This window comes from Salmo salar, chromosome ssa10, assembly GCF_905237065.1.
Source record: "Salmo salar chromosome ssa10, Ssal_v3.1, whole genome shotgun sequence".
Classification (NCBI taxonomy): domain Eukaryota; kingdom Metazoa; phylum Chordata; class Actinopteri; order Salmoniformes; family Salmonidae; genus Salmo; species Salmo salar.
Genome location: NC_059451.1, coordinates 30,343,879 through 30,362,593, shown reverse-complemented (window position 1 = coordinate 30,362,593; position 18,715 = coordinate 30,343,879). Strand labels below are relative to the sequence as shown.

The window sequence follows — 18,715 nt, the reverse complement described above, 5'->3', positions numbered from 1 at the left end:
TTATTTCCATCCCCTATTTCCTTACCTCCTCTTACCTTCCCTTACCTCTCCTTATCTTTCTCTCTCTCTCTCTGAGTAGTTGTAAGTTCCAACCTCTTAAAAACCACAACAGGCCTGCCCAGCACGCACACACACAGGCCCATCTAAAATTGCCATGGTGGCAGCCTTTGCAGAGATTACATTATGTACATATTTAATCATATTTAATAGTTTTTATGTAAATATTTTTCAATAGCTAAATGATTGCAGATCAAGTGTTGATATCATGAATTGGATTCCTACCCCTAAATTTATGGAAATCAGCATTGTCAACAAGCTAGCTAATGCTAGCTAGCAGGTGTGTTGTAGATCAGCTAGATTGCATTTGATTATGTTGCATCGTCTTATTAATCTAAATGTGTTTTTTTCCCATGTCGTCGTGGGAAAGACTCATTTGTTATCTTTTCGTAAAACAACTGGTTGCAGTATAGAGCCAATCTGGATACCAAACAGATCCTTAGGGAAATCGACGAGTACCAACAGCTTTACACTATGGAGGAACAACATACTCCTTCGTGGAACGATCCGACCACCTCACAAAATAACTTTAACCCGACAAAAAAGGAAAAAAAGATTAATCTACAGACACGGACAATTTACTTAGCATTGAGGTAGAGGCTAGTGCTCTAGCTGGAATCCATGCAACAATGGAAAAGTTGTGTGAGAGGTAGCAGGGCTGAAGGGAAGTTTGGAGTTCAGCCAGAGTGAAATTCTCAAACTCCAAAGAGAAAACAAGACACTCACAGCCAAGGTAAAAATACACGATTCCAACATATATTGTCGACTCAGGGAAAACAGGGTGATGAAGGAGACGCTACTAGACATACAAAGTCGTAGCATGCGTGAAAATATATATTTTTTTCTGGTATTCCTGAGGACGTATCCAATAATCCAGAGGGCGCGATCAGAGAATTCATGAAATCCGCATTGAAACTTCCTATAGAGACTGTAAACAAGGTGGCTTTCCACCTAGTACACAGACTTGGAGCTCGGAGCGACAAGACCAAGGGTCCCTGACCGATCATCGCAAAATTTGAACACTACCAACAAAAGGAGCTGATCAAAAGCAGAGGGCGGGAGCTAAAAGGGACCAAATTCGGTCTCAATGACCAATTTCCAAAGGAGATAAACGAACGTCGTAAGAGACTGTATCTGGTAGAAAGACAACAAAGGATGGATGGTAGGCGTGCCTTTATCATTGTGGACAAACTCTTTATAGATGGACAGCTATTCCGAGACAGCTCCATAGCACCGTGGCTGTACTAAATTCTACAGGGACTTCAGGTTACGAAAAAAAAGAAGGTATGGGAACTGTTTAAAATATCTGAACATTATGAAGTGAATATGAACACGCACGTACTCAACTACATGCTTGCTTACACATACGGACTTATACATACACACACACACCTGATCTCGCTCTCTTCTCTTCTCTCCCTCTCTCTATTGTCGAGAACTGTTTTATAATTGAATGTGTTTATTGTTTGTCTATCTTTTTTATGTATTTGTCTATAAGTTTATATATGTTTACAACAAGCAAGGGGAAGATATCAAAATAAGGGGCATTGGGGAATAATAACATATTGTATGGAATACATTTGTACTGTAGTGAAGCCATCTCTAGAGTAATGCAAGGTCTCTTTCATGATCATGTGAAACGTCAATTGCTATGGAAATGCTGGGATGTGTTTTTCAATTATGTTAAAGGAAATTATGATGCAACTATGATGGTGATACGATATGGATTACAATTATGAATATTAAGGTTATACGCACTACATGTTACACACATAGACACTCAAACATGCAAATTGGCAGAGTTATTATTTATTTGGACATCACACATTATAGTCATACTCTTATACAGACATCATACACACTCATTATATCATATCCAATATCATACACATCAACCTACTCAGACTTGTTACACACATAATTTGTCTCAATTTTCTAACATCTGTAGCATTGGCTCACAGGCAAACAGGCAAGGGAATAAAACAATTTATTGCTAGAACCTATTTCTTGAATTCTAAATATCAGACATTTGAAAGCTCTAGTTTTGACCTTCATAATACCTCTGGTGGCAGTAACTTTACAAGCACTAATTACGGTCAATTTAGCCTGAGAACAGTATCTAGTTATGGTAAGGGGTGAAATAAGTATAGCTAGTTATAATTGTAACGGTTTGGCAGATTATAAAAAAAGATCAGTCTTTACATGGCTAAAAGAAAAGTTATATAACACATGCTGTTTACAGGAAACTCACTCTACATCCTTAGATGAAGTTGCGTGGAAAAAAGGAATGGGGTGGTGAAATAATTTTCTGTCATGGACAAAGGAACTCAAAGGGTGTGAGGATATTAATTAACAAAAAATTTTATCTGAATGTGCAGATAATCAGGAATGATTCGCAAGGAAGGTGGATCCTTTAGAGTATGAAAGTGGACGAAAAAGAGATTTGGCTCATTAATCTATATGGTCCAAATCAGGATGATCCACACTTCTTCGAAAACATTTATACCAATTTATTGAATTTAAAGGCAACAAATGATCTAATCATTATGGTAGGAGACTATAGCACAGTGTTAATTACCTCAATGGACCGTAAAGGTAATCACTCCACAAACTATCATCACCGTGCCCTTAAGGAAATCACTAATATTATGGACACATTAGAAATAGTGGATATTTGGAGACTAAAAAACCCAGACCTAGTGAGATATGCATGGAGGAGACTTAATCAAGCTAGTCGTCTTGACTACTTTCTTGTCTCTTTCTCTCTTGCATCAAAGGTTAAAAAAGTTTTAATAGGAGACAGAATGCGACGGGATCATCATCTAATTGGCATTCACATAACTCTTATAGATTTTCCATGTGGACGGGGATATTGGAAATTTAATCAAAGTTTACTGGAGGACAACTTATTTTTAACTAAGACAAAAGAATTTATAACTGAGTTTTTCCAGTATAATATAGGTTCAGCAAATCCCCTTACTGTTTGGGATACCTTTAAATGTACCTTCAGGGGTCATTCAATTCAATATTCATCAATAATAAAAAAGAGTTTCTGGCTAAAGAAACAAGACTAACAAGGGAAATCCATGAACTAATAGTACAGGTAGAAAGCAATAAAAACGATACTACAGAGATACAAAATAAGTTAGAGGAATACAAAAAGAACTTGAGGAACTTATTCAAGAATGATCTAATGTAATCTATTACAAAAATAAAGCAAACTGGATGGAATATGGAGAAAAATGCACAAAATTCTTCCTGAATCGTCAATACAGAAATGCTAACAAAAACAATTTGCAGAAACTCGTTACTGAAGACGGAGTCATCTATGATTCTCCGAATGATATTTTAAAAGAGGAAGCTAATTATTTTATTAAAAGAGGAAGCTAATTATTTTAGGCAGATGTTCTCTTTTCCGTCTCATCCTCTCCCACTGAATAAAGATTACGGTAAGGAATTCTTTCCAAATAATATACAAAATTGAAAATTAACAAATGTACAGAAAGATCAGTGTGAAGGCCAAATTACAGAGGAAGAACTTTTTGAGGCTGTTAAATCCTTTCAGTCTGGAAAAACCCCAGGGCTTGATGGCATACCGGTAAAAGTATATCAAGTATTTTTTGATATACTAAAAGCTACATTGTTAGATTGTTTTAACTACTCCTATAGAAATGGTAGTCTGTCAGGTACTCAGCAGGAAGGTCTGATTTCTCTATTATTAAAACAAGACCCAGATGGCAAATATAAAGACCTGGTCTATCTAAAAGACTGGAGGCCCCTTACACTTCAATGTTGTGATGCAAAAATACTAGCAAAATGCATAGCACTCAGAATTAAAAGGGTTTTACCAGGTATTGTTCATCCTGATCAGACAGGTGTTTTACATGGACGATACATTGGAGATAATATACGACAACTACTACAAATAATAGAACATCATGAAAGATATAAGAAGCCAGGAATGGTATTTATAGCGGATTTTGAAAAGGCATTTGATAAAGTAAGACTGGATTTTATTTATAAATGCCTGGATTTTTTCAATTTCGGTAATTCTCTTATAAAATGGGTAGACATAATGTATAGCAACCCCAGGTGTAAAATACAAAATAACGGCTACTTCTCAGAGAGTTTTGAATTGTCAAGAGGAGTTAAACAAGGGTGTCCGCTGTCACCATATCTATTCGTTATGGCCATCGAAATGCTAGCTATTAAAATCAGATCCAATAACAACATTAGAGGATTAGAAATCCAAGGCTTAAAAACAAAGGTGTCCATGTATGCCGAGGACTTTTATGTTAAGTCCGCAAGCTAAATCCCTGCAATGTCTCATTAAAGATCTAGATAACTTTTCTGTACTCTCTGGACTAAAACCTAATTATAATAAGTGTACAATATTACGTATTGGATCCTTAAATAATACAACTTTTACATTACCTTTCAGCTTACCTATAAAATGGGCTGATGGTGAAGTAGACATACTCGGTATTCATATCACAAAATATATAAATAAGCTCTCCACAATGAATTTCAATATAAAACTTGTAAAAATAGACAAGATCCTGCAACCATGGAGAGGTAAATTCCTGTCTATTTATGGAAAAATTGCCCTGATTAACTCCTTAGTCATATCTCAGTTTATATCTCACTTACTTATGGCGCTGCCTACTCCTGATGATTTGTTTTTCAAATCATTTGAGCAAAAAATATTTCGCTTTATCTGGGAAGCTAAACCAGACAAAATAAAACGAGCCTATCTATATAATGAATATGAATTGGGTGGGTTGAGATTATTAAATATAAAAGCACTAAACCTCTCTCTAAAAGCTTCACTCATTCAAAAGTTTTATTTGAACCCTAAATGGTTCTCAAGTAGATTAATAAGAAAAGCTCATCCATTGTTTAAAAATTGCCTTTTTGCCTTTGTGCAGATTGCCATGTCTCATTTTCGATTAATTGAAAATGATACTTTTTTCAAAGTATCTCTCTTTTTCAAACAAGTATTGCAGAGCTGGCTACAATTACAATTTCATCCCCCTGAAAAGATAGAACAAATTACAACAATTATTATGGCTGAACTCAAATGTGCTGGTTGATAAAATACCTGTATTTATGGGAAAGATGTTTGAAAAGGGTATTTTGATCTTAAATGAAATTGTAAATTGTAATGGTAGAGTTATGTCCTTCATGGAGTTATCAGAATTGTACGGGAAGGTCTGCTCAATCCAAGAGTACAACCAATTGATTACAGCATTGCCCCAAAAATGGAGGAGGCGGGTGGCAGCGGGAGGAGGTAGGGAACTGGTCTGTCTGCCCAATTTAAAGGATCAAAACTGGCGGAGGAATAAAAATAGCATAAATAGGAAAGTATACCAGTTTCATTTGAGGACCAGGATGTTGACAACTGTGCCATACAGATTGCAAAATAGTTGGGAAGACATTTTTGATGTACCGATTCCATGGTATATGGTGTATGAGTTGATATATAAAACAACGCAAGATTCAAGACTTTGTGCTTTTCAGCTGACTGGGTCAGTCAATTACTAATACTCTTAGTAAAAGTATTTATCTTCAACACGCAATCTGTAGATTCTATTCGATTAGATAGATGGAAATTGTACGTTAAACATCATTGCATAGCTGAAAGATATGTGTTGCGTAGAAACACGAAGTGGGTGGCCAGCAAAGATAGATGGGATGGGCTGAGGGAAGCTGAGGGTTGGTATGTGGAATTGGAGACAAGTGGGAATGGAGTTGCTGTGTGTGAGAGAGAATGATGGTCAAAAGATAAAGGAAAAAAAAGTCAAAATTAAACATAATAAAAGTACATTTGAATGACACTAAGTGGCAGTGTTTTTACAACTAATGCCAGTTTGCCTGAGGCTGATGCCGTGTAGGTGTTTGTACACATGCATATACACACACTATCATTCAAATAAACACATACAAGAACACATTCATGTAATAGTGCAAGACGTGCACACAAACATATAAAGTAGGCATTGCTGTTATGATTTCAGTTTTTCTTGATGTCATTTGTTTTAAATTTATAATAAAAAATAAAAAAATGCATTGTTGTTTGCTGTTTTCTTCTGTCTTTTCCTTTTTTCTTTTTAGTTCATTCTCTTGGTTGTTGCTGCATTGGGGGATTCTTGGGGGTGGGGAATGGAATTAATTGTATTTTTGATTTTTTTCCCCGTGGGGGTGGAACTGTGGGAGGGGTCTCGAATGGTTGAAGGACAGCTATTGGGGAACTGTGGGGGGATCTTGGAGGGTTCGGGTTTCACAAGATTGTGATCAGGAAAAAGGAAACTATGACATATATTTCATATCACTAAATCTGTTAAATGACTTAAATGTAAATGTAATATCACTATCATGCACACGCACCCTCACACATAAGGATGGCTCTGTTGCGGAAAGACTGATACATGTTTGATAGTGTCTTGATGCTGTATTGTTTGTCCTTCATGTTCTAATACGTTAATGTTACCCCTTCTTTGTGTTTTTTGTAATAAATAAAATACAAAAATAAAAATAAGAAAGAAATTAAAATAATAATGTGTTTTTTTTGTATGTGTTACTGCAATTCAGCCTTTAGCTGTCATAGCGCACATGAAACAAAATTAAATCAAAATAAACCATTATCATCTATTGCAAGGCCAGTCCGACACAATCTACAGAGGCGCTCCAACAGCTGAAACAACAACTGCTCTCACAGTGTGTGTGTGTGTGTGTGTGTGTGTGTGTGTGTGTGTGTGTGTGTGTGTGTGTGTGTGTGTGTGTGTGTGTGTGTGTATAATTGGTCATCATTTTGACTCTCAGCCAAAGAAAATAGATTGTTCAGTATGTCAGAAAGACGATCTCAAAACACAGAGTAAGCGCCCTCTCTCTCTCTCTCTCTCTCTCTCTCTCATACTTAAGATAAAAGTGAGGGTAAAGTAGTAGTTCTGCTTTCAGCTCAACATCCTCAGTGATTCTTAAGCATACCCAATATAAAGGGTTTGCAACATCCCTAACAGAGAGAACAAATCAAATCAAATGTTATGTCACATGCGTTGAATGCAACAGGTGTAGACCTTACAGTGAAATGCTTACTTACAAGCCCTTAACCAACAATGCAGTTTTAAGAAAAATAAATGTTAAGTAGAAATACATAAGTACATTTAAAAAAAATAACAAATAGTTAAAGAGCAACAGTAAAATAACAGTAGCGAGGCTATATACAGGGAGTACCGGTACAGAGTCAATGTGCGGGGGCACAGGTTAGTCGAGGTAATTGAGGTAATATGTACATGTAGGTAAAGTTAAAGTGACTATGCATAGGTAATAACCAGAGAGTAGCAGCAGAGTAAAAGGGGGGGGGGTGGCAAATACAAATAGTCTGGGTAACCATTTGACTAGCTGTTCAGGAGTCTTATTGCTTGGGGGTGGAAGCTGTTAAGGAGCCTTTTGGACCTAGACTTGATGCTCCTATACTGCTTGCCGTGCGGTAGCAGAGAAAACAGTATATGACTGGGGTGGCTGGAGTCTTTGACAATTTTTAGGGCCTTCCTCTGACACCGCCTGGTATAGAGGTCCCCGATGGCAGGAAGCTAGGCCCCAGTGATGTACTTGGCTGTACGCATTACCCTCTGTAGTGCCTTGCGGTCGGAGGCCGAGCAGTTGCCATACCAGGCAGTGACGCAACCAGTCAGGATGCTCTCGATGATGCAGCTGTAGAACTTTTTGAGGATCTGAGGACCCATGCCAAATCTTTTCAGTTGTCTGAGGGGGAATAAGCTTTGTCGTGCCTTCATCACGACTGTCTTGGTGTGTTTGGACCATGATAGTTTGTTGGTGATGTGGACACCAAGGAACTTGAAGCTCTCAATCTGCTCCACTACAGCCCTGTCATTGAGAATGGGGGCATGTTCGGTCCTCCTTTTCCTGTAGTCCCCAATCATCTCCTTTGTCTTGGTCACGTTGAGGGAGAGGTTGTTATCCTGGCGTCACACAGCCAGGTCTCTGACCTCCTCCCTATAGGCTGTCTCATTGTTGTCGGTGATCAGGCCTACCACTGTTGTGTCATCGGCAAACGTAATAATGGTGTTGAAGTCGTGCCTGGCCATGCAATCATGGGTGAACAGGGAGTACAGGAGGGGACTGAGCATACACCCCTGAAGGGCCCCCGTGTTGAAGATCAGCGTGGCAGATGTGTTATTACCTACCCTTACCACCTGGGGGCGGCCCGTCAGGAAGTCCAGGGTCCAGTAGCAGAGGGTTGTGTTTAGTCCCAGGGTCCTTAGCTTAGTGATGAGCTTTGAGGGCACTATGGTGTTGAACATTGAGCTGTAGTCAATGAATAGTGTTCTCACGTAGGTGTTCCTTTTGTCCAGGTGGGAAAGGGCAGTGTGCAATAGAGATTGCATCATCTGTGGATCTGTTGGGGCGGTATGCAAATTGGAGTGGGTCTAGGGTTTCTGGAATAATTGTGTTGATATGGGCCATGACCAGCCTTTCAACACAGGTTTTCCACTTGAATACGTTCACACACCACATGTGAGCAGGGCCGTTCTCATATTCTGTAGGATAGTCACCTCATAATCACATCCTGCTTCATATGTTATTGTATGTATAATGTGCAAGTGAGAAATTGTGTGAATGTACAGTATGAGCATTCACAGGTTTATGTATATTTCTCTCTGTTCCTCATTGTGTGTGTGCTCTCTGCCCCATGCAGCCTTTGAGCACAGGAAGAGAACTACTTAGCTCACGTGTGAGTGTGTGGAACAGAATTACCAACACAATAGAGTTTCCGTCACAGAGGAAGTCCTGCCTGAAGGGGCACTGATAGGAAGAAAGAGAGAGAGAGAGATAGAGAGACAAAGAAACAGAGAAAGGGAAGGAGAGTGACATGCTGACCACACCGCTTGCGTCGCATGCGCGAGCATTGCAAAACACATTTACACATACATGTTATTCAATCATTACACCTACACTGCTCGCACGCCAACGAGCATCTGCGTTGCCAAGTACTAAAATATAAGTCAGTTCTTTTTGTAACGCTCAATGTGCTGCAAGTCCTGTCTCTCCCATCTCCTCATTGGTTTATAGAAGCATATACCCACGTGCCATCTCCTCATTGGTTATACCCACGTGGGTAATTGAAAGATGAACTGCGGTCGGTCGGTCAGTTGTGGTAATACACAGAAGAAAAAGTCTGGAAGGAGGAGAGATGACTAGAAACAATTTGGTTGAACATTTTATGTGTGGATTAATTGTTGGAGTAGAGGACCTTGTGCATTTCAGGTAAAATAACAACTCAGCGTTTATATCCCAGGACAAATTAACTAGCAACAGCAAGCTAGCTAAATAGGACATATTAGCTTGCAACTGCAAGCTAGCTAGCTAAATTGCCATAAATGTTGAATGCTTTTCGACCTGTCCCCAAATTAATATAATTGGTTCAGAGTTTGTTTTTATATTTCAACCTGCATGTCGTGATCGCGTTTGGTGTGGGGGGACAAAATCAATTTGTGCACGATGGCGCACGTGCACATCCGGTTTGGGCATGGTTTTAGTGAAGGGATATTGTGGTAAAGAGAGGTGGAATGGGGGATGGAAAGGTGGATGCAATGAGAGACGGATGAAGGAAGAGGTGGAGGGAGAGCTGGAGGGAGGGAGCAATGCTAGGGGTATGAGAGATTTGTTATTTTGTACTTATTTGGTATTTATTAGGATCCCCATTAGCTGCTGAAAAACCTACTCTTCCTGGGGTCCGCATGAAACATGACATAATACATAGTACAGAACATTATTAGTCAACGACTGAAATACATAAATGTAAAATGTCACACACAGACTACATATTAGTACATACACAATATCATGTCTTGTGTTGTACCAATGAGTGTCCGAACAGTGTGACAACTGTTTGAACAGACAGTTCGGTACCTTCATCACATCAATACCTCGCGCAAAGACCATTAATGATGCAGTCAATCTCTCCTCAACTTTGAGCCAGAAGAGACTGACATGCATGTTACGGGCACTTTCCCTCCGTGTATATCTAAGTGCGATACGCGCTGCTTTGTTCTGGACCAACTGCAATTTACCTATGTCCTTCTTTGCCTCACATGACCACACAGCTGTGCAGTAGTCCCGGTGAGACAAAACAAGGGGTCTGTAGGACCTATCTGGTCAACTGAGATGTCAAGAAGGCTAAGCAACGCCCTATCATGGACAGACCTCTTCCCATTTTAGCAACCATTGACTCTATATGTTTGACCATGACAGCTTGCTATCTAGGGTTACACCCAGCAGTTTAGTCTCATCAACTTACACAATAGCCACATTATTCAATAATAGAGCTAAGTGAAAATTATACTTTTATTTATTTTTTGATATTTAGCACCAGCCTATTGCTAGTTACCCATTCTAAAACTGACTGGAGCTCTATGTTAAGTTATCGATTTTTACTGTTGCAGCCGACATGTATACTGTTCAGTCGTCAGCGTACATAGACACACAGACTTTATTCAAGGTCAGTGGAGGGTCATTTGTAAAAACAGAAAACAATAATGGCCCTAGCCGGCTGCCCTGTGGTTCACCACCCAGCTGAATTTGCATGAGAGAGGCTTCCATTAACGAAAACCCTCTGTGTTCTATTAGATAGGTAACTCTGAATCAATAATAAGGCAAAGGATGCAAATCCATAACACCTAAGTTTTTTCAGCAATAGGTTATGATCAATGACATCAAAAGCTGCACTGAAGTCTAACAAAACAGCTTTCACAATCTTCTTACTATAAAATTATTTCAGCCAATCATCCGTCATTTGTATCAGTGCTGAGCATGTTGAACGTCTGTTGTTAATTTGTTTTCTGTAAAATAACTTTGTATTTGATCAAACACCATTTTGTCCAAAAGTTTGCTAAGCACTTGTAACAGGCTGATTGGTCGGCTGTTTGAACCATTATTAAAGGGTGCTCTGCTTTTTTGGGTAGTGGAATGACCTTTGCCTCCCTCCATGTTTGTGGTCACACCCGTCTTCTAGGCTTAAATTGAAGATGTGGCAAACAGTAGTCACAAAGTATTCCGCAACCAACCTCAGCATTTTACAATCCAGGTTGTCGGTACCAGGTGGTTTGTCCTTATTTATTGATAGCAAAAAATAATGACCTCTTCCACAAAGTAGGTGTGGAACTCAAAACTACAGCGCTTGTCTTTCATTATTTTGTCCATTATGCATGAATATGAAGACACCAAACATTACTTGAAGATGATATTTTCACTCAAAGCAAAACTGCTTTCATGAGATCAAAGACAATTGTATAATGAAACCAGACAGACTAATAGCCAGACACACACACTAGCTCCTCTACAAAGCAAGCACAGCAAAATACAATACTTCAGAATGCTGAATCATAAACTGAAAGCCCTGTGACTGTCTGTCTGTGGCCAGGGAGTTTATTGGGCCAGAGGTGGTGCTAGGTTTGGCTGCTGGTTTGGCTGATGCCAGCTCAGCTGTGGGTGTCCGTGAATCGTGGTACTGTGGTGTTGACTTAGTCTCTGATGAAGAAGGTTAATAAATACACCCACCACACACACACACACACACACACACACACACACACACACACACACACACACACACACACACACACACACACACACACACACACACACACACACACACACACACACACACACACACACGGGGTCGCAGTTAGCCTAGCGGTTAAGAGCGTTGGGGCCAGTAACCGAAAGAGCCAGTATTCGAATCCCCAAGCCAGCAAGGTGGAAAAATCTGCCGTTCTGCCCTTGAGCAAGGCACAACAACTGTTTCCTGGGCACTGATGATGTCAAGGCAGCCCCCTGCACCTCTCTGATTCAGAGGTTGGGTTAAATGAGGTCCGGAAGACACATTCCGGTTGAATGCATTCATTTGTGCTACTGACTAGGTATCCTCTTTCCACACACACACATGCATTTCACCCGCTGGCTACCACATGTCTGACCATGAGGTTGTAAATTTGTGTATTTTCTAAACAGACTCCCCTTTTCTAAACATCATCAGATACCGCTACAGTATGAGGTTCAAGACAGGCTGTATAGGGAGAATGGGGACTAGACTCTATGTCGTCACAGTCTGAGAATGGGGACTGGAATCCAACAGGAGAATGGTGGATTGGGGACAGAACCCAAAAGTCACAGTTTTTCACACATAGCCACTGCTCTGTCTCTCTCTCTCAAGCCATACTTTATTGCGTAAAGATCGCTATAAACCCACTCACCTTGTCCCCAGTCTCTGTTACGAGGACAAGGCAGTGACTGAGAATGCCTTGTTGTTTATGAATGAGGATGTGTACTGTAGTGTGCCCATTTGGACAACGTTATGATTATTTAATGTGATTTAATTCAAAAACAGCACAATTATGAATGGAATGGATGTGTTTTAAGGACATAGTACACATGGATTATTGAGGATGCCTTGTTACATATTAAATGAATGGGAAGGTAGTCAGTAGTTTGTCAATTGGACCTCCTTAAGGACCACCTTATCATTAATTAATGTGTTTTAAATCAGAAGAAATTAAGCCATGAATAGATGAATGAAGGAAACAAGATACATTTTTCAGAGAACTTCAGTGAAGTATTTAAGTATTTCAAACACAAGCCTCTAAACAACATGGGTTTGTCTCTGGTCTTTTCCTGGAGCAAGAGTTATGAACGATCAGAAAATGAATGAGAGAAAGACAGGGAGAGAAAGAGGGAAAGAAAGAGTGAATGAAAGAGAGAGACCAGCCAAGCCCCCCTTCTCATGCATCTCAAAGACTTCGTCCATGGCTCAACATCAACATCATCGTCGTCAAAAAAACACTGAGACCTGGTGAAAGCATTGCACTGACCTCCAGTCAACTACTGATGACATCAAACAGTTTAATCACACTGATCAGACAGACCATTATCATTACCATCCCCAACAGACGCCACAGAGAAATAAAATGACAACACAAATCACTGCAACAGAGCTTTTATGGAGCATTAAACTAGTTGAGACCTCACTAACCTAAACCCTTGCCAGGAGGACCACATGCCTTGGAAGGAAGGTGTTGGGACATGAATCAAACAAACTCCATCAACAATAGTTCCTCTCTTCCTCTTTCTCTCCATAAAGGAAGACAAAGATAGTATAAGATGATACTTTATTGATCCCTGCAGGGTGATGTTATTTCAGCAGACAGTATATCAGACACACTCAGTACATAAAGACAACATAAGGAGTTGTAAAGAGTCAGTCTTTCTTTTTTATGTCCCAGGTCATCCTTCTCTGGTCTAATGCTGGGGGACTGATTTAAATGTTGCACCGGGGGAATGATTTACTTATGGCGCCAGGGACTGATTTAGGCTTGGCACACTGGAGACAGTAGGTAGTAAAGATGGTGGGGCAGATAGTGACCCAGGCAGTGAGAGAGGTGGGAAGGTGTGTGTGTGTGTGTGTGTGTGTGTGTGTGTGTGTGTGTGTAAGGAGCTACGTCATTAAAGCAGCAGTGCTTTCTGTCCAGAGGTTAGGGGAAAATGTGGTCTAAACGCCACTAATTACACACACACACACACACACACACACACACACACACACACACACACACACACACACACACACACACACACACACACACACACAGAGCTAGAGGTACGCTGGGAATTTTATGAGAGATAGCAGTACTAGATGGTATAGTTATAAGGATAAAATACATTCTGTGTCATGTTTAATGCAATGACACTGGGCATACAAAAGGATTTTATGAGAATGGATAGACTCTAGTTTTATTGTTACAGTATAGTTGAGTGGGATGGGTTACACACCGCCCACGCACACACACCACATGCTGCATACCGGTGTGTGATTAGGAGTGTGTCCTTGTTAAAAGGTCTGTTATGTTATACCTAAAACAGGAGGTGATTTTCCACAGGTGAGTGTATGCTGTGTGCGTGCATCCACTGATGAGATTTTTTAGTGTCTCAACTGAATTATGACACTTCAAACAAATGAAAAACAGTATCTCCACTGCAGGCCTCTCCGATAGAAAGCAGTATGGGTGTTTGTGTATGTTATGATTGTTAAACATTCAGCTGATGAAGTCGGAAGTTTACATACACCTTAGCCAAATACATTTAAACTCAGTTTTTCACAATTTCTGACATTTAATCAGAGTAAAAATTCCCTGTCCGAGGTCAGTTCGGATCACCACTTTATTTTAAGAATGTGAAATGTCAGAATAATAGTAGAGAGAATGATTTACTTCAGCTTTTATTTCTTTCATCACATACCCAGTGGGTCAGAAGTTAACATACACTCAATTAGTATTTGGTAGCATTGCCTTTAAATTGTTTAACTTGGGTCAAACGTTTCGGGTAGCCTTCCACAAACTTCCCACAATAAGTTGGATGAATTTTGGCCCATTCCTCCTGACAGAGCTGGTGTAACTGAGTCAGGTTTGTAGGCCTCCTTGCTCGCAAACGCTTTTTAAGTTCTGACCACCAATTTCATATAGGATTGAGGTCAGGGCTTTCTGATGGCCACTCCAATACCTTGACTTTGTTGTCCTTAAGCCATTTTGCCACAACTTTGGAAGTATGCTTGGGGTTATTGTCCATTTGGAAGACCCATTTGCGACCAAGCTTTAACTTCCTGACTGATGTCTTGAGATGTTGCCTCAATATATCCACATCATTTTCCTGCCTCATGATGCCATCTATTTTGTGAAGTGCACTAGTCCCTACTGCAGCAAAGCACACCCACAACATGATGCTGCCACCCCCGTGCTTCACGGTTGGGATGGTGTTCTTTGGCTTGCAAGCATCCCTCTTTTTCCTCCAAACATAACGATGGTCATTATGGCCAAACAGTTCTATTTTTGTTTCATCAGACAAGAGTACTTCTCCCAAAAAGTACGATCTTTGTCCCCATGTGCAGTTGCAAACTATAGTCTGGCTTTTTTATGGCGGGTTTGGAGCAGTGGCTTCTTCCTTGCTGAGCGGCCGTTCAGGTTATGTTGATATAGGACTCGTTTTACTGTGAAAATAGATACTTTTATACCTGTTTCCTCCAGAATCTTCACAAGGTCCTTTGCTGTTGTTCTGGGATTCATTTGCACGTTTCGCACAAAGTATGTTAATCTCTAGGAGACAGAACGCGTCTCCTTCCTGGGCGGTATGACGGCTGCGTGGTCCCATGGTGTTTATACTTGCGTACTATTTTTTGTACATATGAACATGGTACCTTCAGGCATTTGGAAATTGCTCCCAAGGATAAACCAGACTTGTGTAGGTCTACAATTTTTTCGATTTATTTTGATTTTCCCATGATGTCAGGCAATGAGGCACTGAGTTTGAAGGTAGGCCTTGAAATACATCCACAGGTACACCTCCAATTGAGTCAAATTATGTCAATTAGCCTACCAGAAGCTTCTAAAGCCATGACATCATTTTCGGGAATATTCAAAGCTGTTTAAAGGCACAGTCAACTTAGTGTATGTAAACTTCTGACCAACTGGAATTGATACAGTGAATTATAAGTGAAATAATCTGTCTGTAAACAATTGTTTGAAAAATTACTTGTGTCACAAAGTAGATGTCCTAACCGACTTGCCAAAACTATAGCTTTTTAACATTAAATTTGTGGAGTGGTTGTAAACACGTTTTAATGACTCCAACCTAAGTGTATGTAAACTTCCAACTTCAACTGTATCATGTCATCTGCAGGTTCATGTTTTCATGGATCCCAGGACTCCTAAAAAACAGGGGTGATTATTGCTGAGTGGACTATCCTGGTTAAATAAAGGCCTGCCCTGGGCCAATACATAAACACAGTAGTGAATGGATATAATTTCTCTCAATGTCCCCAAACAGACACACAGATACAGATAAAACGTCTAATAAGTGATGTCCTGTATAAATTCATAAGCAAATGTTAGTCTATTATTCATTCAATCAAACAAAGACATTCATCAAGACAATTATTCAAACACATCATTATTTGCATCATGGATAATAAAACAGTAACACATTAATTACCTCAGGGCTGATCATGCAAAGTTTCTGGAGGCAGAAGTCTGTCTGGCAGAAAATAATTTGAATCTCTATAAAAACGTATGGGGAGTATATTTTCTGTGGAATAATACATAATGCAGAATAGACCTATATATTGGATAACATACATCTATGAATTGTACATATCAAGGGAATTTTCCAAACACACGCTGTCTATACCGCCACTACTGTCTGTGAGCGCTAAGCCGCGGGTAACCAGATATTCAAAAACCACACGTCATTCCACAATGCACCGCGCCCCTTCTCTTGCAGCATTACCTCATCCCATCAGCCAACGCGAGACCGAGAATCTTCTGGGTGGTCGTCTAGGCAACGCGCCTTATCTGGCAACAGGGAACGCCCCGCGAACGCCTGCAGCCAATGGAAGACTCCAGAGGTGACATCATGTCTATTTTTAGAGAGGCAGTGGCTGCAGATAAGCTTTGCCTCCACGCTGGAAGAATCAGTATACACACAGAGAGCTAGAAAGGCGCGCTTTGAGCAGGAATGCTGTTGAACTATAATAACTTATAGCACTTACCGCGTCTCATTCAAAGACTGTCAAAAAACTGTGGACAGAAGCGAAAGAACGAATTTGAAGAATTTATACAGCGTTCTGAGTCAGACTATCAGTGCAGCTGAACACAATACTTTTTCTCGGGACAAGGAGTGCGCTTACAAGTTAGTGTGTGTACGGGACACGAATTTATTTCAGAGACTTTTAGCTCGGCTTCGGAGGTTGAAAGATTTGTCTGAAACAGTATGACACTTTTCTCTGAGTTTTACAACGGAAAGAACGAGAGAGGGGTGATCGAAACACTCATATCTTCTGTTTGAGTAGCCTACTAGAGACATTTCAAACTGAGTGTTTGGTTTATATTCTATGTCTACCAAGATGGAAACTACTTTCTACGACGACTCGCATAACGCTTTCTCCCAGCATCAGAACGCGGGCTACGGATACAACCCCAAAGCTCTGAAACACAGCATGACACTGAACCTGGCTGACCCAACCATCACACTCAAACCTCACCTCCAAGCTAAAGCCAGCGATATCCTCACCTCTCCGGATGTGCAGCTCCTCAAACTTGCCTCCCCAGAGTTGGAGCGACTCATCATTCAGTCCAGCAACGGCCTGATCACCACCACACCTACCCCGACGCAGTTCCTCTGCCCGAGGAACGTAACTGATGAGCAGGAGGGCTTTGCCGAGGGGTTCGTTAGAGCTCTGGCGGAGCTCCATCATCAACACGTCTTGCCCAACGCACCTGGGGTCCCAGCCACCTCCACCGGGCAGACAAGAATCAACAACTCGACCACACTCCCACCTGTTTGCTCCGTGGCTGGGAGCACTGTTTATAACAACGTAGCCATGCGCTCTGAGTCACCTGTCTACGAAAACTTGAACACTTTCACCCCGGCTGTCACCACCAACTCAGCCCCGGGTTACACCACCTCAGTGCCGGCTATGAGCTTCCCCTCTGCCCCGCCTCAGCTCCCCATCTATGGGCAGCAGTCTCACCCCCACCCCAGGCTCACAGCCCTGAAAGAGGAGCCCCAGACGGTACCTGAGATGCTCGGGGAGACCCCTCCACTCTCTCCCATTGACATGGAGAATCAGGAGAGGATCAAAGCCGAGAGGAAGCGCATGAGGAACCGCGTCGCCGCTTCCAAGTGCAGGAAGCGGAAGCTAGAGCGCATCTCCCGGCTGGAGGACAAGGTGAAGAACCTGAAGACTCAGAACTCCGACCTGGCTTCCACAGCCAACATGCTGAGGGAACAGGTCGCCCAGCTCAAACAGAAGGTGATGAACCATGTCAACAGCGGCTGTCAACTCATGCTGACGCAGCAGCTCCAGACCTTCTGAAGAGGAGAGGACACTTGGGGAAGAATAGAGAAAGAGTTTGAACGAAAAGGACAGATCGTTTATAAGTGACTGGATGGCTGTTCCGTGGCTCCGTGGCATTGTGACAGGTAGAATGGGACAGTAACAGCACGAGACTGGTGGGAGGGAACCGTGACTGGCTGGCTGCCTCTAACCGGGTGCTTCGCGCGCCACCGTTGCGCACAGGAGTTGGGGCTCCAGACAGAGCAGAGCGTGTGAAGGAAAAGAAACAGCAACAAACAGGACAAACTGATGTTTTGTTTCGTGTTGTTTTTATTGACTGGACATTTGTTGGCGTTGACCAAGCTGTGCTTTTATGAATGGACCTTCGTGATGATTCAGTATTACAGAAAACAAAGACAGTAGATTTTAAAACTTCCTGGCGCTGAAGGAGAAGGCGTGTAGCCTAGTCTAAACAGATGAAAACGTTTAACAAAAGCTGCCTAACTTTTGAGTTACAATGTATTGTTTATTCTTAATTGTATTGAATAAAGTTAGAAAAAAGCTTAGTTACTTGTTTTTTTCTGAAGTTGTTTAATGGGGTTCCACTCATTGTTATTAGTTGTATATAAGATCGACTTGGAGTACTTACATTTACAATTTGTAATAAGAAACAATATAATTTTGTAGGTTCATTTTCTGAGCACTTCAGAAACGAATCAATATTTAAGAAATGTAATAAAACATATGTGAACTGAA

General features: G+C 40.9%; 1 protein-coding gene across 1 annotated transcript; it reads left to right on the top strand.

The window, feature by feature from the left end:
* Positions 1–16,576: 16,576 nt before the first annotated feature.
* Positions 16,577–18,715, top strand: jun (Jun proto-oncogene, AP-1 transcription factor subunit). Its single transcript, XM_014216828.2, has one exon. It carries the CDS (start codon positions 17,015–17,017, stop codon positions 17,996–17,998), a length of 984 nt encoding a protein of 327 aa, XP_014072303.1. The 5' UTR covers positions 16,577–17,014; the 3' UTR covers positions 17,999–18,715.

What these genes read in the sequence shown, in the direction of transcription:
- jun (XM_014216828.2), top strand. Translation starts at nt 17,015, where the DNA reads ATGTCTACCAAGATGGAAACTACTTTCTACGACGACTCGCATAACGCT.